Source organism: Drosophila melanogaster, chromosome 3L (assembly GCF_000001215.4).
Source record: "Drosophila melanogaster chromosome 3L".
NCBI lineage: Eukaryota > Metazoa > Arthropoda > Insecta > Diptera > Drosophilidae > Drosophila > Drosophila melanogaster.
Window position 1 is genome coordinate 19,488,841 of NT_037436.4, and position 19,775 is coordinate 19,508,615.

The following is a 19,775-nucleotide window of genomic DNA, read 5'->3' on the forward strand; positions in this document are numbered from 1 at the left end:
GGAACAATTTTATATTTTTTCTCATTTTATTCCCCAATATCTATCGATATCCCAGGAAAATAATGAAATTTCGCGTTCGCATTCACACTAGCCGAGTAACGGGTATCTGATAGTCAGGGAACTAGACTTTAGCATTGTCTCTTGTTCTTTTCTCGGTATGCAGAATTTAAGAACTTCTTGGTTTTGCAGTTTGTTTTCCGCCGTTGTCCGAAACTCCATTAAATATTCAGCTGTCTAATCCCTTATCCGGTATTCCCAGCAGCCCTAACTCGCTTAAATTTCACTTGCCTGCTGGTAGTTAGTTAACCTTGCATTTCTTTGTCCTTGTCGGGTTGAAGCCATGTACAAATTATTGTGCTATCAGTGGCACTTCAATGGGCTCCCAGCGGTTGCCACTTAGGGTTGCCAACGAGTGCAGCAGATGCACCACCACCTACCGCCCACTAAGATGGGACCCCCAAGCCCCCCGGAAGCCACTGGGCTCTCAGTACTGGGGCTGGCAATAAAATTCCTAAACCGTTTTTGACAAATGAAACGTGCAACAAACAAGACGCCCAGGCGGCTACAGGCGAAAAAGTACGTAAGACGTGGGGCGAAGGACCAACCAGCCAGCCTGCAGCATCCAGGATACAGGTCCTGAGACCCAGGACGTAGGTCGCAGGACGCAGGACCGAGAATCTGCGAATGAGCCGAGCTCCAGTGCCAACAAAGATTTATGCATTTTACAGGGCAGACTACACTTTATGCGAAACTAAACGGCAAACAGTTTGAGTGAGGAAAGCTTTCACTCTCCATGCAGAGAAAGAAAATTGTCAAAATTATCAAACCTAAAGATTTCATGCTGAAAAAAACTTTTAAGGTTAAAGGTCTAAATCTTCGTTATTATCTAGGCTGGAGTAAATTTGATTATTCCAGACCCCATTTGAAGCTTGTATAATATCACTTGTGAATCCTTTGCAAATCACTTTCTTAAGTACTAAGTAAGGTACTAAATAAAGTTAAATTTTTATGATTACTATTGTACTTCGAGTTCCAGAGTCAATTTATCTCTGTGCACCATCTGTGCATTCCTTGGCGAAGCGGAAATGAAGCATCACATGCCCCGTGCCCCTTCGGATCCGGGGTTTCAGGGGAGGAAGTCCATTGTGCCTTTTAATAGACTGAACTACACGGCATCTGACTCTGAGCGCCGGCATCCTGCCACTTTGTTTGCCGGCAAACATTTGTGCAGCTTATTAATATGCATGCCACCCGGCTCTTCTCCCCCGGCTCCTCATCGGGATTAAGTGGAGGATCAGGTGTGCCCGCCCATTCAGGGCGCCGCCTTCATTTCCCAGCTCCCCCTTCACCAATCGAAGCATTTTATCTCCTAGGCCAAGCACAAAAGTTTTAGCTGTTCTCGGTCCGTATCGAAAAGTCGTTAGTAAGCTGACCGCAGAAAGATGCGAGGCAGAAGTGCAGCGGCTCAGTGAAAACTTCGGGCCCAACTGGCCGCTCCTATTTCTTGTGTCTCAGTGGCAGTCGGGCAAAAAATGGCCAACTTCCCTAAGACTTGCACTTAGCCCGCACAAAAGTTTGCTCGCCATTGCAAACTTTTTTGACTGAGCCGGAGATGAAACTGAAGCTGAGGCTGAAACTGAAACTGAAGCTTCAGTGCGCTGTAAGTAGATTTGTGGACCCTGGCATATGTCTCGTTCCCGTGGCTACTGGAGTAAAGGAAGTGCGGGTCTACTGCCACAAGGTACTGCATAATAGGGTTAATAGGTATGCTAAACACTTCCTATCTAAATGCATAGGCCTACGTTAATTAACCATTGAAATATCCTTAGTTAATTAGTACGCTTCAGGATAGTCAAATTAGGTGGCTTTGCTATTAGCTAGGAACATATATTAGTTTTCCTATTATGTAGTTAGCCACTTCTCACTTACAGTCAGCTTTCTAATGGCGGCCACCCAGTCAAAATCGGTGCTCACATGGCGTATGCTTAATTCCCGGAACTCCCCTTAGCTCTGCTCACCATTAATCATCGAAATGTAACATGCTTAGCACATGCACTTATAGATTTGTCAGACGCCCACCCATACACACTCACCACCTTCCCCTCTTCGCAAAATCAAATTAAGATAAACCCAGAAAGACCGCTTTAGTCGATTGTCGCGACTATTAGATACCCGTTACTCAGATTGTGAAGCATTAGATAGATGAAGATATAAGAGCAGTTAATTGAAGAAATGCAATGCTTTTGCATTTCAATGAGCTTAGTACAATGAGTACTTCGAAAGACCCCGTGCCCAGAGGAGACCCCGTACTCGGGGACATGGCCAGATATATTTGTCTACTGATCCTGATACAGAAAATGAATACTTTATAGAAAACGCATCCTTATCCCTGTAACATACTTTGTATCAAATCTAGTATACACTTCTACTCTCCGAGTAACGGGTATAATTAAAAGGAGCAACAAACACACGAGCTGAATGCAATTGGGAATGTCCGACTTGCTACATGGGGGGATTCGTTTATTTTTTGGCAAACACACAACATATGCGTCCCGTTGACAAATAAAGTTTACAAATATGCACACACCAACACACGCGGAGCAGGAAAAACTGACACACACACAGGCGCAGAGGAGAAGCGGGAAAACTGGAAGAGCGATGGCAACGCACACGAGTAAACAATGGCGAACTGGCGAACGAGCAGATGGTTAGAGCCGGGCCAGAATGAAATGGGCGAGGTGGAAAACACTCCCCAATGAAATAGTTTATGGTAAACCGCAATGCGAAAAATGTCACCTCCCAGCAAAAATGAGCGGGCAGCGGGGAAATGTGAAGCTGTAGGGCTGTGGAAATGTGGAGCTGTGGAGATGGCAGCAGGAACTGAAACAGAAATGGAACCCAAGATGGAGTGGCGCGGGGCATCCAACTGGCTAAACAAGTGCGGAAGTTGTTTGCGTTTGCCGCTGGCAAAGGCCAAGCGGAAGCGGCCTATTGGGCAATGGCAGTGACGGCATTCGACTGTCGCCACAAGGCGGAAATGAGCCAACTTGGCTGCCACATGGGGCGCAAAAGACGCCGGCTGACAATATCCGAGTGCAAACGTCGAACGGCAAGTCGGAACTCCAATCAGATGAACTTAAAGAACTAGGCTTGCTGGCACATAGTTGGAGAAGGTTCAATCCCTTCATTAAAAAGAGAAGTTATTAAACTTTCAAACATGTATGTTATCGATATGTAAATTTGTATCTGTACTTTTTATTTTTAAAAGTATCTACTATCCGTCAAAGAGTATGTACCCGTAAGCTAAAAAAGTGCATTTTCACTAGCTGCAATTTCTCTCATTTGTTTCCAGGCCTTACATTTCGAATCTAGTATCTAAACACTTAAGACAAACCGTATCCTTGAAAACTTAAAAAAATACCTCTCATAGACAAATGTTAAACGCACTTTTATTCGGCCTATGCTAAACTATGGACCTAACTAAAGTATTACTGCTGTTCGAGGACTTTGTACAGTCCCATTCCCTGAGAAGTGTAGCACCACAACGATTTTCTATATCCACCATATTGTCGTTCTTAAGGACCTCGGAGAGGTGGTTCTGTGAAGGCTTCATTGCGAGACTCGCACCGCTTGTCATCCGCTTCCGTGGGAACAACGTCCTTGGCGAATTCGAGCACCTTGTCCAGGGGGCACTGGAACTCGCATCCTGGCAGGGTGAGCTTCTGAGCCTGGCCCTTGGGATCGTTGCGGAAGTAGATCTCCACCCAATAGTCGCCGGTCTCCTTGTTTTTGTGCAGCTCAAACAGGATCATCGAGGAGTAGCGAGGCATCTGCCGTTCCCAGATCTTCAGGGCGGAAAGTACATTCACCACCGTCGAGTCGTGACCAGCGTAGATGAAGAGCTTCCTGCCACTGGGTTTCAGGGTGCCGTTCTTCTTCTGCTGCATCTCATCGAGCATTTTCTTGAGAAAAGGTCCGCCCTTGATCTTCTGCATCTCGGGCGTGTACACGTTGTAGATGTAGCTCTGTTCGGCGAGGAACTGAAGCTTCTCCGGGAAGTATGCGTGCGTCCATTCTGGCAACTCCAGACCCCACTCCTGTTCGGCGAGCAGAGTCAAGTAGAGGGACTGCACGTCCTCAGGTTCCTTAAAGCTCAGCCCCGTGTGCTCTTCCAGCTCTTTGAACATCTCCAGATACGGTTCGATTTCCGCTTTCACCTCGGGCAACTCGTAGACCTCGTTGAGGGCCTCAAAATATCGCGGACATGGTTTCCGCACCAACAGAAGCTGAATAAGAGTTAATAATAGTTAGAAGAGTGTTAAGTAAAAATGAAAGAATTAAATATTTTATAGCAATAGCTTTTAGTATTTAAATTTGTAATGTCGGCCTTTTAACTTCCAATGAACTTACAATCAAAATATGCAGATTCAAAAACCACGTATTAAAAGCATAAAAAAATATTACCAAAAATGATGGGCTTAAATCAGCACACAGATTTACTTTAAAAACCTATGCTTTTTATTTATCATTTAATACATAGATATATACTGCGTCAAAAAACCACTAGCTATTTAATCATCATCAAATAACCAACCGCATTTTGACCCTCTGCGCAGCCGATTGTATTGATTAATCATCGTAGTTATTAAGTATACGCACCGTGTCCTCATTGAGTTCCTGGGAGAAGACAGGTATGGGCTGCCAATTAAACCGACTATTCCACTCCATGTCGGTGCCTTTTGGCGGGAAGAAGGCGGCCAGAACGGTCTGCATGGTCATGTGGGTCCGCGGAACTCCCGTCGCCTGAGCGTGGACCGACTGTCGGCGGGAAGGGAGGCGGAGAGGGTGACGGTTACGGAGAAAGCGGAGAAGCAGAACGCAAGAAACAGAAACAGAACGAGAAGAGCAGAGAAGGAATTGAGTGATGAGCCAAGCGCGCTTGAGCTTTGCAATTTGTAAACGTCCGCACTATCAGGCAGCAACCCCACGGACGTGATGGGGGGAATATGGTTGGAGTACACAGAGAGAAACTAGTTGCAGCTGCTTTGCTCCAAGGGATGATCTTTCTTTTATACACGAGTGAAATCTCTTACTCGCAATATAAATTATCTTTATCTTTTTGATATTTTGTTGTAAATTAAATTATTATATATAATTAATTTTCTAATGATATGAAACACTATATATAAATTTAATATCAATTTACTTGTAATGGATGTAAAATCCACATTATACCTATTGTTTTTGCACTCGTTATATAATTCAATCAAATATAAAACGCGCATCAACAAAAGTTTCCCTTGATTGCTGTTAAATAACTATTTTAGTTGCGGCGCTATATTTACGATTGGAAGATTGTGGTGAACGATTTCTATTCTCTCTTCACCTCTGAAATGAACCTTCATTTATACAAAATTTCCAAATCTGTCAAAAATTTCTCTCTGTGCAGGGGTGTAAGGGTTGCGCCTTTTCGGTTCGTTAGTGACTGCTTACTCACATCGGGACTGTAGTTGGGCGCCAGAAATTTGCCATAACGCTTACGCAGCCAAGTACCAATGTTGAACAGCTCGCGTTTGCCATTCTGCAGCGTTGATTTATTGCATGGCATGAGCGGATGGCACGTGAGACAACACCAGAGGACGCGGGAAGTGGGGATCCAAGATGCAGGGAGTCGGGGTATCCGAGGAGTCCGAGACGGAGATGGAAAGAAGTGTTATAAAATAATAAATGCCTTGCATTTTTGCAATTGCATAAACATATGCATGTGTATATGTTAATGCAGCCGCACCCTCCACCTCTTCCCTCTTCCGGAAAAACATTTGCATTTCAATTTATTTAAATGCTTTGCCGGGTAAGGGGATTCGGGTGCGGGATACGGGAATGGGTATGGGGATGCGGATGGGGATGTGTATAGAGATGGAGATGGGAATGGGGATGACGAGGCAAAAGTTTGCTCTGCACAACTTTTTCTCCACTCACATTTGTTATTTGTCCCCAGCCAAAGGGATAGTAGGTCTCATTTACATAGGGATCCCTGGGATACGTATCCGCCGGCGTTCGTGGTCCATGTCGGAATACCTGAAGTTTGGCAATTACACTTTTTATTAGTAAACGGATTCACGACATACGCCAACATATATACCAACATATGTATATACATTTATTACATTATCAAGCGATCGACGAGCATTACGAGGATTCACGAGGATTATCACGTGAATCCAAGACTCTGTGGTTCGTGCGAGAGCAGATTTCCGCGGAAGTATTTTCTGTTTGATTGCTCTAGCCCTCGTGTTGATAAGAAGGCGCCCCACTTGAAGGTCAGATCTCGGATCTGGATCGGACTACCTACTATATGTGGGCTTCCAGTTAATCAATCGCGGATGAGCGGAGCTCAAACAAAAATCAAAAGTGCGTCGCAGCTTTATTTTATAATATTTTACGACTGACTGCGGACTGGTTTTTGGCCAAAGAGTAATTTGGGAAGCCTGTTTTTTGTTTTTGGTTTGTTTTGATTGCTGTTTTGTAATTAATTTCTTTTGTGGGTCTTCGAAAGACGAATGAGTTAGCAGAGTGTATAATCGAGTTAATTAAAGTAAGAGTTATTTTGGAAGAACTGATAATTTATGCGATTTTTTTTTGCTTTTATTCAGGTTCATTTTAAATAATTTGCGGACTTGTTAATTAAGACACATAATGACGAGGCGAATAAGCATTCCACAAGTCGTTCGTTTTATATTTCTATACTTTTTTTATTTAAATTATATACTCCTATTTATTTTTAGCCCCTATTAATCTAAGCCTCTGATCATTTTAATATAACTTAAAATAATTGGCAATCTAATTGCGCATCACAATAAATAAATTATCTAAAATACAGTACAATTATTTATGAGGTTTTATAATTGGTTTCGCTGAGGTTTCTAGTACAAACTTGTATGTACAAACCGAGTAGCTATTAACTGAAATACGAAAGATACTTTTACGCTTGACTTCGTGCGATTGTTCTTCGCAGAGTGTATCTCACGGCTGTTATATGTACAAAGTATCTGAATGAATTCAGTCAGATAAATGGCTAAGCAGCTGATAGCTCTATAGTAGAAAAAAGGGGAAATTCGTGGAAATTCCACCAGCTACTCTGTGATATCTTTATCAAACGAGTTCACTTTCCGTACTGATGGTTCCGATTAAATAACCGGACTAAGTCTTATCTGCTGACAGAAAACTAAACTGTAGTACAAACGTAATTATGGGCTGGCACACGACTACAAAAAAAATTTGCCAGCGCCTGCACTTTCGCTTAACGCGATTATAAACAAATGCTTTATCAACAAAATGCTGGTTTTTACTGCCCACGTAAATGTCAATGCCAGAATTTCTCAATGCGGTAAACAAAATTTAAGAGTGACAACAATAATGTGTGTTATCAGCTGAATTTGTGTGGCAAAGATGTTGCCGTCGCTGAATTACTCAGAGTGGCGTTAATTGATGTGGAAAGGTTTACTACTCGTAAGATATACAATGTATTAAAAGCTCTATAAAAAGATATATGGCATAGGCCTAATAAACTCTACCTCAAATTCTATGTTTTCAGTGTTAGATACCCTGTGTTAAATCTAGAGGCAGGTTAGCTAAAATCTACTCTACTGTTACTTATTTATTTCATTTAATAGTTAGCTCCTATAGCTTGCGATTATCGATCTGACTTACCACATGCAGCAGCTCGAGCGTGGATTTATCAGCGCCGGGATCGTAGAGCTTGGCCGTCGACTCGACCGTCGAGTGAGCGACGCACCAGATTATGACCGCCGATGCAATTAGTCCGCCCGTCATCGCGAGACAATGCCGTCGGGTGAAATGCGAACGCGGCATTTTGTTGGCCCGGCTTTATAGGCGTAGAATTGCTAGGGGATCGGATCTGCGATTCTCCGAGTCACCGAATCTCCGTATCTGAACTTTGGGCTGGTTCTGGTTTCACAAGCTTCGGATTTGGTTGTTGGTAGTCGCGTTGGTCTCGAGACAGATCGAAGACTAACTCGTTGAGATCGCTCTTGGCTTTGACTTTTTGTTAATTTTTCGTTTATTCGACAGGTTTGCGGGTGGTGAACGGGTTTCGTGCCCCAAACCAATAGCTCTGGTTTCTCCGAGTGTAGGGCCAGCACTATCTTCTATTTGCCGTGGACTAAATACTATGCGATACTCGCATTGGGACTTTGGCATTCGACTTTTCCGAGGGTCGCACGCGACTGTCTTTGTGTACTATCATCGGCCAGACTGCGGGAAATATCATTGCAGAAGTCGAAAAGGCATGGCTCTTTTATCGTTCCATTATCGCCAAATGCTTTCGTCACCGTCGCTCTTGTTACTTCTATTATTCCATTTGTTATTTGCTATTGTATGTGGCGGGCGGTCTTTTGTACGAATATATATAAACATATGCTTGTTTGACTGCGCTGAAAAACCAAACACCGACGCAACGCCGCAGCGATTGAGGCGTTTTAAAACGCGGTCGCGACTTTTAATTTATATGAACTTTTGGATTCGCGCCGTTTGCTTATTTTTTGATGCTTAGCGCCGCCGCCAACTCGAAATACCAACGAATTTGTCATCGAAACTGCGTGTGTAAATTACTTTGGATATAAATCGATTAGCTTCTGGATCCGGCAATATGTTAATTTCGCATCATCCATTCTCGTTGCTTAATTGCCGGAATTATATATTGGCTTTGGTTGGGGCTTGGCTAAAACAACTGATTTACGGTTTGGAAGACTGGAAGTTTTCGAAAAACAATGTCCATCTGGTATAATTACATACTGCCCTTTTGTTTGAATTTGTTTTGCTTTTTTGTGAGTTACTTCCGATTCAAGTGAGTGGAGCTTCGAATGCCAACTGTTTGAATTTTAATGAGAGCGAATTAACTTTATATGATGGATGTGCGGACTTAAGGGAGAGGGTAGATTAAGATGTTCATGATAAATGTGTTAATTATCCAGAGAAATATCATTACAGTCATTACACTCATGCTGGTCATAAATGCTCACTTGACTTATAAATAACATATTTTATAAACTCTCTGAGGTGTTTTCTTTCCAAAATATGCGGCTTGAAAATTATTAATTCACATCAAAATGTAACATTTTTGAAATAGTATATAGCGAGGTTCTTTAAATCGAAACCAAGTGTGCAAATATTGTTTGAGTATATATTTGTCGTAAGAACTTTTCTTAGAATATCCGTAGCCCAAAAGTATGCACTGCCTAAACTATGATGCTTAAGTAGTAAACAAAAAGTAAATCCATTAATTTAATAAGGTAAGAAATATTGTGTTACTTTAACGATTATAAAAGGATCTTTTTATTATGTTTTATTGAGCAAGAAAATAGTGTGATAAATATTTATTTTATAGCCAAATGCTTAAATTAATAACTTTATGATCTGCCTCCTAACGCCGAGTATCATTATAAAACTAGTTGCACTCACACTTCCAAACTTAATTAGTTAATGATACATCCCAAACGTGCCAATCATCCAAACACTGAAATTAAGTTACACGAAGCAGTTACACAATTACATATATTCATTTAGTAAGTAACATTAATACTGTATACTAGATCACTAATCATGATTAATCAGCATTCTAGTGATAGCTTATCTTAGCGCCGCCTTGAGTTCCCTTCGCTTTGCACAACTCTGCATAAGGCGCATCGGGAATTATGTCCTTGGTAAGTTCCAATAACTTGCCAATGGGACACTGTTTCTCGCAGCCGGGAATCTGCAGCTGCTGAGGCTCCTTGTGGGGATCGTTTTGGAAGTAGATTTCCAGGAAATACTCCCCAGTTTGCGGGTTTTGATGCAGCTCAAATGCAATCAACGACGAGAAGCGGGGCATCTGAGCCTCCCAAACATTCAAGGCGGATAGCACATTTGTGATGGTCCAATCGTGACCGCAGGAAAGGAACATCTTGCGATTGGCTGGCTTCAATGCTCCGGAGATCCTGTCCTGCATTTGCTTCAACAGCAGCTCCACGAAGAAACCCCCTTTCATTTTGCGCTGCTCGGTCGTATAGGCATCGTAGACATATGACTTTTCAGCCAAGGGTAGCATCTTCTCCGGAAAGTAGTCATTGGTCCACGAGGGCAACTGCAGGCCGAAAGTCTGTTCACAGAGCAGGGTGATGAACACATTGGTGACATCGTGGGCATGGGTAATATTGAGTCCGGTGTGAGTGGTCAGTTCGCGTAGTAAATCCGAGCTCTCGGCATGCAGCTTTTTGACCTCGGGAAGTTCTATTACCTCCAGAACAGACTCATCGTATCGGGGGCAGGGTGCCTTCATTCTAATGTGCTGCGAATAAAAAAAAAGAAAATCCATAAATAGTTCAACTCTAATTAAAGTGGAGCTCTGCTGCTCTTACCACATCAGTTTCCTCTGGTTCCATCACAATGGGTATGGGCTGCCAATTGAGCAGCTGGTTCCACTCCATGGGAGTGTTCTCCGGTGGAAAGAGTCCGGCGAGGACCATTTGCATAGACATCAAGGTGCGCGGTGACTCCGAAGATTGGGCACGGATCGCCTGAAATAGAAACACTACGATAAATTTTACAGCTCAGTGGGATGGCTCATCTTATCGTACGTCAGGCTGATAATACGCCGGGAGGAAATCTTTATAGCGCTGCCGCAGTTGCTTGCCTATTTTATACAGCTCCACTTTAGCACCCTGTAAAATTAAAATCTCATTTTAGCTTCGATAATAGTCTTGTTTATGTTTGATAAGTACTAACATTGGTGAGTGCTCCCCAACCGAAGGGCTCGTAGGTTTCGTTGATATACGGATCGTTGGGATAAGTGCTCACTGGAGTTCGAGGACCATGACGAAAAAGCTGTGGAAAATAAAAATGAGATACATATTTGTGACTGTACCCAAATCCCATTGATTTTGAAAGCCTGACGTACTTTTATGAATTAAGTACGCATTTCACATGTTTTTAATTAATTTATGTATTGCTAAGTGACAAATATTCGACAAGCTTATTGTCAAATAACTTGTGAGTACATATATGGAAATATGCGAGTCAAAAATTCTGATTAAGTTTCAATATTTAAGAGCAAAAGTTAATTTACACATTTTTGAAGATTTTTCGAAGACAATTAAAATTTCACCAGATACTGTGCTTGTACTAAATCTCGACCCCCAGTTAATTTCAATAAATAAATATTTATGCATTAACTTGATATTTACTTACTCAACTCATATTGAGCTCAAATTATGCAAATCAATATGGGAATATAAAATAATTAAGTGATCGTAAAGTTTAAGTTTCATTAAACCGGTTTTAGGTCTTGGAACAGTATGCAATATTACGTATACGTCACACAAACAGCAAACTGGCTTAGGAACTGTGGCCAGTAGTTGGCTAAAAGAGAATTGTAGCGATTTCTCATTGGAAAACCCAGGTGAGCCGTGGTTTACTTAAGAGAACACTTTATTCCAATTAATTTCGCACCATTATAACATTTGTCACTACACGTTAATGGCTCTGATTAAAAGCTATGACACATTTGGATAATTTTATGGTCTGCTGACTGGCATAGTTGCCAAATATTTAACGAGCCCTAATTCGGCATGAGTTAATTTTTCGAAAAAGCCATATTTTGGGCCAATTATTTCGCTTTCTTTACGTTCGCCACTCACTCACCACGTGAACCAACTTCAGGGTTGAGTTGCTAACACTGTCCTTCGCATGGCTTATTTCCGCTGAGCTTTGAGAGACATCCCCAGGACCTTCCGTGACTTCCTGCGGCACTTCAATCTCCATGACGCCGCCGCGGGCGATCAGAACACAGCTCACGGTGAGCAGCAGACCGAGAAACTTTCGCATTTTCGCAAACTTAAATTAGCGGATCGTTAGGAATTAAGTGGACCGGCTTGCTTGCGGCTTGTGCGTCGAGTGAGTGCATCAATAGAAGCGCGGACCGCTTTTAAGTCTCGATTATGTGGTCGCCATACTCGTGCCCGCACTCACACAGCCGCACATCTCACAGCGGCGAAGAGCGAGCTGCCCAATCAGCGAAATCATCAACTACAATAGCAAACAGTTCACAAACAGCACGTCTAATTAGTTTCACACGAAAATGATTTCCCCCCGAAGAATTAACTCAATGACCTGTATTTTTTGGGGATTTTTATTGTACTACGCTTTTTATAATATTATGTTTTTTTTTTTTTCATTCTTGCACCGCTCACTCCCCGCCGACGCCTTTGTAATACTGAGTGCGCAAATTCGCTATGGCAATCGCTTTTCGCTAACGGCCATTCTGATCGATTACGCGCGGCGGTGGCTCCACGAAGTTCGAGTCATGTGGCCGGCATCTCTGCTCCGCCGGCTCCGTGGGCAGCACATCGGCACTCAGCTTGATGAGGCGGTCCAGTGGACACCGGCGGTCGCAGTCTTTCAGCTGGAGCTGCTCGAGACAGCCGTCCTCGTCGTTGCGGAGGAAGATCTGGAAATCGGGAATGAGGATGTTAATTTGCATGAGTTACGATTGCTATATTAAAATATTATAGATGCTACTGAATTTAAACATACTTATATTTTCGGTTATTACTAAAATTCGTTTTGCAACTTCACTTATAGTATTTATTAATAATTAAACTATGCAGATCCCAGGTTGCCTTTTTCCGCTATAGCTTGCTTTGATAGACCCCAAATAAGATTTTTAAGTTACTCGCATAATTTATAGTATAAAATATAATTAAAGATAATAATCGTGAGATTCTCCCCAGCTGCGATTTCAATGAAAACCTTGAGATATTTCCAACTAGCTGTTAAACCGAATTCGATGACGAGAAGATTTCTCTACCCAAGCACCTATTAGATTCCCCATCTTCTACATGTCTTCTTACCTCCACATAGTACTCTCCGGTTTCCTTATCCCTATGCGTCTCGAAAATGGCCATCACCGCGAACCGTGGCATCTGGCGCTTCCACACACCCAAGGCCATCAGGATATTGCCGACGGTCCAGTCGTGGCCGGTGTATATGAACATACCGCGATCCTTGGGCTTCAGGCTACCCGCCCTCTTGGCGACCATCTCCTTGTACATCCTCTTCAGAAACGGTCCGCCCTTGATCTTCTGCATCTCGGGGGTGTACGCATTGTAGACGTAACTCTGCTCGGCCAGAAACTGCATGCGATCGGGGAAGTAGTCCTTGGCCCAGTCGGGCAACTTGTAGCCGAATTCCTGTTCGGCGAGGAGGGTTATGTATAGGGAATTGATATCCTCGGCACTCTGGATCGCCTTTCCAGTCAGATTTGTCAGCTCGCGGAACATTTGTTCGTAGGGCTCGGTTTCAGCGATAACTTCCGGTCTCTTAAAGACCTCTTCCAAGGCTTCAAAGTAGCGGGGACAGGGAGTGCGCACCAGCAGGAGCTAAATCACACATTTAATTTAATTTATACGCAACTGGGAGATGAATACCCACCGAGTCCTCATCCAGGGGTTCCGACACGATTGGGATGGGCTGCCAGTTGAGGTGCTTATTCCACTCCATGGGGGTTCCCCGCGGCTCAAACATGCTGGCCAGTGTTGTTTGCAAAGACATCATGGCCCTCGGAGAGGCAGTGGCTTGGGCATGCAGGCGCTGAGAAAACGGAATCATTTTAAATACGGAATTAAAAGGTACTTAAAAAAAACTTACATCCGGTCTGTAATAAGGACCCATAAACTCGCCGTATCTTCGATTCAGCCAGCGACCCATTTCGAAGAGTTCCCGTTTTCCTGACTGCAAGTTAGGTAAATAGTTGTTTATGTACATTATTATTACGAATTAAGATTTGGAAGTGTCTTCTTAAATTTACGTACCAAATAATCCTTTTAAAATGCCCTAATGATAGTATTTTATTTTTGCATTGATAAGCAAAACAACTTAGTAAAAGTAAATTGTTTCTTTTACTTTTCTTAGAATAGGTTGTTAACGCTTATCGGAAGTGAAATCTTTCAAAAGAATATTTTCAAAATGTGTTGATTCATATTTAACTTTTTTGCAAATGGAAAAATGACAAAGATGAAAGTAATTATGCTTAAAAAAAACTGATGAATACCGAATGAAAACAATTTATGATGAAAAACAACGAAACTATTCTTTATTAAAATTTTTCATTGTTTTTGTAGTCCGATTTTATCAAATTGAAACCGAAATTATATGTCATATATATCAACAATTAAGTAAATTTTTGGATAACTAAAAGAAGACTTTTGCAAATAACTTTAAAACTGAGAGACTAGGCCTATGGCTATATCAACACTCAGAAAGAGAACAAAAAGTGAAGGTTTAAGATATTTTGAATAGTGTTAAAACAAGTAAGCACCAACACTTTTTAAACAAGCCTTATTTTAATATATGGTTTATATGGCATAGTTAAGTGGCATAACTTCCGTTCAATGATGTTTTGCTGAGAACACTAAGCTAATTCACTCACGTTAGTCACATGTCCCCAGCCCGTTGGCTTGAAGCCGTCGTTTAAGTAGGGATCCTTGGGATAAGTGTCCACTGGGGTGCGAATGCCATGTCTGAACACAATGTGCACCAGTTCCAAGGTGGAGTGCGTGGTGTTGGGACGCGTCTTGAAGCACTTCGATCTGGACGCCTCCTTCCAGTCGAGGTCCTTCGAGGACACGCCGCTGTTGAGCACACCGATCACAATCACAAGGCCCAGCAGCCCAGCTCCCAAGCCAAACATTGTGAGCATTTGTTTGCGCGTCCACCGAGCGAATATCATTTTGGTGCCTGATTCCCTTTTATACCGATCGATACCAAGCCGGAAGAGTCGATATGCCGAATCGCGCAAAAACGAGATTTGGGTAATATTGATTTTTGGCGCTCGCTTTGCTTATTTGCTTGTATAATTACAATGTTTAATTGCTGCCAGATTTTTTTTAATCGATTGTTGCCGTTGTTGTTGATGCGAATTTTGGGGCGAGCTGCAAGGCGCGTGCAACTCACAGCGCGTCTGAAACTAAAATAAAGCGTTGACAACTCGATACGGAGAACTTAAAAGAGAGATAAATCAACGTTCGTCTATTCGGCTTTTGTTGCGTCAAGTGTCAAGTTGTTGTGATCGCTGTGGTTGTTGCTGACCACTTTCCACCGAACTCGGCTTCGAGCCGAGCTTACAAGCCCTGGCTTCCAAGCTGAAACAAAAAAAAAATCGAAAAAAAAATCCCAGCTAATTGGGCGTTTCTCATTGAACCAGGCAATTACGTATACGACATGTGCGACCATTTGCGGAACGCAGTAGCACGGGCCCACAAAAAAACAGTTCCAACATCCCATTTTGGGTCTATTTTTAGCACCGTACCGCCCACTGTCTTCCAGTTCGAAATTTTCTTGGCAGCTCGCATGGTCATTATTCCACTTTGGGTGATTCAGTTCCTGGCCACTATTCAAAGTGGTTCGGTATCTCCTGACTCATGACTGGGTAAGTTTGCTTACTGGCGACTTTTGTGCATTATTCGGGGCATCCCCCAACACTATATCTGTATAAGTGCACAAAAAAAAAATAGTTATCCATAACTAGTTTTCAGTTGAAAATGGTTTTCTACACAAGTCTGCAATGAACTCTTTCAGTTAAAAGTGATAAAAAAAAATTTACATACGGATAACTGAACTGAAAACCGCCATGCAAACATTCAGCTTTGATTACGGCTTAATTAAATAAAATCTCGGACAAGATTGCTGCAGCTCGTGTTATTTGAGGGTATATGTCTAAAGGTCTGATATAAAGCGATTTAAACTGTGGTAGGTTAGTAATCAAAGGGGCGTGTAAACTATGTGAGGCTGTTACAATTTAAATAAGTTTTACACACTAACTTCGCTTGCATAACTGGAACACGGTGAAGAGTAGATAAGGGTTCGTGGCCCCTTTGATTATATCTAAATTTATTCTAATATTCGAGAGTTATTAAAGTCTAAATCTCGAACCGAAAGTGCTTGGCAAAGACAACAAGTAATAAAATCGTGATACAAGTGTGTGCTTTAGCTGCACTAATTATTTGCCTTGTCTCACTTTGTTGACACTTGCTCTGTTGGGAGATAATAATTTTAAGTTGCGTATTCGCAATTTCGTCTTGTTTGAACAACTTGCTGGGTTAGCTTTTTGTTTTCCGTACGACTGTCAGAAATTGGCAAATAAATGCTGAGCTGAGGTCTCTATTGCTCTCTCTGTCTGTCTGTTTGTTTGTTTGTTTTGTGTTCGTTTGGTGTCAGATTCGCCTTATTTTGTTTGCCCGAGAGCTAATTACTCGACCGGACTGGCCAAGACCGTTGTCAGAAGTCCGAGTTTGGCATGTGGCTGGCTAATTGTTGTCAAAATGAATTTTATGGCTAATTAATGACGGCGTCGGCGATTAACCGTTAACTGTGTCTTTGCCAACTTCCGAACTATGCAATTACCTGAAACAAAAAAAATAATGTATTAAATCAATGAGTGCGCTGCGTGCTGCAATTTCGTAATTGCCTATGACTTTTGCCAGTGAGTCTTGAACTTTCGTCTAGTTTTCGAGTTCATGTTGTTTTTTCTTTTGATCTGAGTCAAAATTAGAATCAATATAATTCGTAGTCGGACATACACATGGAATAATAACAACTATGACTGGGAGCAACGCAATCGACTTTTGAATTGCATCAGCTGACAAAGCGATTAACATTTTTTCAGACGAATAGTGAAAATAAACGGCCTTGCTGGCGAACTGTGAAAGTAAATTTAAAGTGAATTCGGATTAGTTCGGATTCAGTAAAAAAAAAAACAAAAGGTTGATACCAATATTAATCAAAGTTCTAGTAATCTGGCTCTGAATTTTACTCTGCCATTAGGAATAAAGAAATTATTGACGTATTGCTAGCGAAAGATTTCAACTTACGTCACAAATTTTGGCACTATACTCAGTGGTATTTACCTACTTGTATTTGTTTTGAACGCTTGGAAATGTGCTTCTTTAAATTGATAAGGAAGTATTTAATAATGTTTACTTTTAGAATCCTGAAATATTATGTAATACTGTGCGAAAATTGGGTTCTTATCGCACAACAGAAATCCCCACAAAAGTATTAATCTTGATTTAAACAAATATTCTCATTAAAGTGATTCAGCCAAAATTCAATGCAATGTTTGTAAAAATTTTTTTTATTGTTCACGGTTGTGAAAAATATCAGTCTTATATTTTCTTGAAATTTTATAATCTCATTCCTGTGTTCACGCTCTCAATATTCTTCTGTGAAATTCAAAATTTTCGTTATAAGCTGAACGTCTAAACTCGGTAGTAGTTTTTATCAATATTAACATATTTTCAAAACTCTTTTTTCAGGAAAATACTAGTTCGGCATAATCGCATGCGTTAAATGTAGTTTTTTTCTATTTGCTACGTTCCCTTTTGATCAATTCAACTGATAGCCCATGCTGATTACTTATTTATTTTTGAGCACTTTTTATTATTCGTAAGCAAACTAATTCTTTCTGTTTTTTTTTTTTTGTTTTCGACACGTGTGTGCTGCATGTGGAATTTATATTCAGATTGTTGAATAGCTCTCCTAAGCCTATTTGCTAATGACTTTCACTGAAATTTATGGTCGCTGCGCCAATGCAGAGCCAAAACGAAGAAGCCGGAACCGGAAACGGAAAATATTTTCAAATAATATATTTCTGGCTGGTCAGAGAGGTTTGAGATGGGCGGTGGGTGGTGGGTGGTGGTGTTTGCCGAGTGTTTGGAGTTGGTAGTAGCACGTGCTAAGTTGGCCATAAAACGTGCATTAGACAAACAGCAAGAATAGGAAGCGCTTTCGGCGCTAAAGCGTCTTCAGGCTCTGGAATCCATCCGAACCACACTCACACACATTAATATTTATCAGGGCCGCAATTACGATTACCGACCGACATCCCGGACAAACTATCCAGAACGGAGAGGGGTAATGAAAACGTGGCATTGGCGTGGGGCCCGGGGGAAATCTGAGGAATTCCGCCAAATTGTCCGACAAAACGTTGCCGCGAATGCCTGGGCTAATTTTATTGATTCCGACGCATTGAAAATAGTTCTCGGTGGGGCAATTTCGAAGATTTGTACGACAAATTTTTTCTCGACGCTCCTCGACTCCTCGACTCCGCACTTCGGTGTTCTTTTTTACATTTTCGCTGAAATGGCTGAAAATTTCTAACTGACGGGCATAAAAATTCGAACACGCGTAGTTAAGCCCGCACACACGCCCCAATCGGACCCCAAAAAAGGGGGCGTGGCCGGGTCTATTCAATGAGACAAAGGGCGCCGGACCCGGGCAGTCTGCGTTCGGGGATTACGTCTGGACCGCGTTTTTTGTAATTGCCTATGACTTTTGCCAGTGAGTCTTGAACTTTCGTCTAGTTTTCGAGTTCATGTTGTTTTTTCTTTTGATCTGAGTCAAAATTAGAATCAATATAATTCGTAGTCGGACATACACATGGAATAATAACAACTATGACTGGGAGCAACGCAATCGACTTTTGAATTGCATCAGCTGACAAAGCGATTAACATTTTTTCAGACGAATAGTGAAAATAAACGGCCTTGCTGGCGAACTGTGAAAGTAAATTTAAAGTGAATTCGGATTAGTTCGGATTCAGTAAAAAAAAAAACAAAAGGTTGATACCAATATTAATCAAAGTTCTAGTAATCTGGCTCTGAATTTTACTCTGCCATTAGGAATAAAGAAATTATTGACGTATTGCTAGCGAAAGATTTCAACTTACGTCACAAATTTTGGCACTATACTCAGTGGTATTTACCTACTTGTATTTGTTTTGAACGCTTGGAAATGTGCTTCTTTAAATTGATAAGGAAGTATTTAATAATGTTTACTTTTAGAATCCTGAAATATTATGTAATACTGTGCGAAAATTGGGTTCTTATCGCACAACAGAAATCCCCACAAAAGTATTAATCTTGATTTAAACAAATATTCTCATTAAAGTGATTCAGCCAAAATTCAATGCAATGTTTGTAAAAATTTTTTTTATTGTTCACGGTTGTGAAAAATATCAGTCTTATATTTTCTTGAAATTTTATAATCTCATTCCTGTGTTCACGCTCTCAATATTCTTCTGTGAAATTCAAAATTTTCGTTATAAGCTGAACGTCTAAACTCGGTAGTAGTTTTTATCAATATTAACATATTTTCAAAACTCTTTTTTCAGGAAAATACTAGTTCGGCATAATCGCATGCGTTAAATGTAGTTTTTTTCTATTTGCTACGTTCCCTTTTGATCAATTCAACTGATAGCCCATGCTGATTACTTATTTATTTTTGAGCACTTTTTATTATTCGTAAGCAAACTAATTCTTTCTGTTTTTTTTTTTTTGTTTTCGACACGTGTGTGCTGCATGTGGAATTTATATTCAGATTGTTGAATAGCTCTCCTAAGCCTATTTGCTAATGACTTTCACTGAAATTTATGGTCGCTGCGCCAATGCAGAGCCAAAACGAAGAAGCCGGAACCGGAAACGGAAAATATTTTCAAATAATATATTTCTGGCTGGTCAGAGAGGTTTGAGATGGGCGGTGGGTGGTGGGTGGTGGTGTTTGCCGAGTGTTTGGAGTTGGTAGTAGCACGTGCTAAGTTGGCCATAAAACGTGCATTAGACAAACAGCAAGAATAGGAAGCGCTTTCGGCGCTAAAGCGTCTTCAGGCTCTGGAATCCATCCGAACCACACTCACACACATTAATATTTATCAGGGCCGCAATTAC

The 19,775-nt window shown here is 41.4% G+C and overlaps 3 protein-coding genes and 1 long non-coding RNA gene across 10 annotated transcripts, besides 2 other annotated features; all 4 read right to left on the bottom strand.

The window, feature by feature from the left end:
• Positions 1-2: 2 nt before the first annotated feature.
• Positions 3-143: a mobile genetic element.
• Positions 144-2,132: 1,989 nt separating this feature from the next.
• Positions 2,133-2,191: a mobile genetic element.
• A 1,021-nt stretch (positions 2,192-3,212) lies between these two features.
• On the bottom strand, positions 3,213-8,883 carry CG9449 (uncharacterized protein). 6 transcript variants are annotated; one of them, NM_001275119.1, is made up of 5 exons: positions 7,711-8,883; positions 5,980-6,078; positions 5,498-5,581; positions 4,660-4,818; positions 3,213-4,286 (listed from the first exon to the last, which is right to left on the bottom strand). In NM_001275119.1, exons 1-5 carry the CDS (start codon positions 7,870-7,872, stop codon positions 3,576-3,578), a joined length of 1,215 nt encoding a protein of 404 aa, NP_001262048.1. In that variant the 5' UTR covers positions 7,873-8,883; the 3' UTR covers positions 3,213-3,575. The 6 variants fall into 6 exon arrangements, with proteins under 6 accessions (NP_001262048.1, NP_001262047.1, NP_001137976.1 ...); NM_001275118.1 differs by having other exon boundaries at positions 3,430-4,286; positions 7,711-8,450; NM_001144504.2 differs by having other exon boundaries at positions 3,430-4,286; positions 7,711-8,202.
• Positions 8,884-9,356: 473 nt separating this feature from the next.
• CG9451 (uncharacterized protein) lies at positions 9,357-11,958 on the bottom strand. Of its 2 annotated transcripts, none has more exons than NM_001275121.1 (5): positions 11,698-11,958; positions 10,783-10,881; positions 10,635-10,718; positions 10,416-10,574; positions 9,357-10,345 (listed from the first exon to the last, which is right to left on the bottom strand). In NM_001275121.1, exons 1-5 carry the CDS (start codon positions 11,878-11,880, stop codon positions 9,638-9,640), a joined length of 1,233 nt encoding a protein of 410 aa, NP_001262050.1. In that variant the 5' UTR covers positions 11,881-11,958; the 3' UTR covers positions 9,357-9,637. The 2 variants fall into 2 exon arrangements, with proteins under 2 accessions (NP_001262050.1, NP_649118.1); NM_140861.3 differs by having other exon boundaries at positions 9,562-10,345.
• A 211-nt stretch (positions 11,959-12,169) lies between these two features.
• CG9452 (uncharacterized protein) lies at positions 12,170-15,030 on the bottom strand. Its single transcript, NM_140862.2, has 5 exons — positions 14,483-15,030; positions 13,702-13,785; positions 13,486-13,644; positions 12,906-13,433; positions 12,170-12,502 (listed from the first exon to the last, which is right to left on the bottom strand). Exons 1-5 carry the CDS (start codon positions 14,780-14,782, stop codon positions 12,305-12,307), a joined length of 1,269 nt encoding a protein of 422 aa, NP_649119.2. The 5' UTR covers positions 14,783-15,030; the 3' UTR covers positions 12,170-12,304.
• Positions 15,031-16,145: 1,115 nt separating this feature from the next.
• Positions 16,146-16,455, bottom strand: lncRNA:CR45731 (long non-coding RNA:CR45731). The gene has a single exon (NR_125005.1). It is a non-coding gene; the product is annotated as a long non-coding RNA:CR45731 (long non-coding RNA).
• Between the last annotated feature and the right edge of the window lie 3,320 nt (positions 16,456-19,775).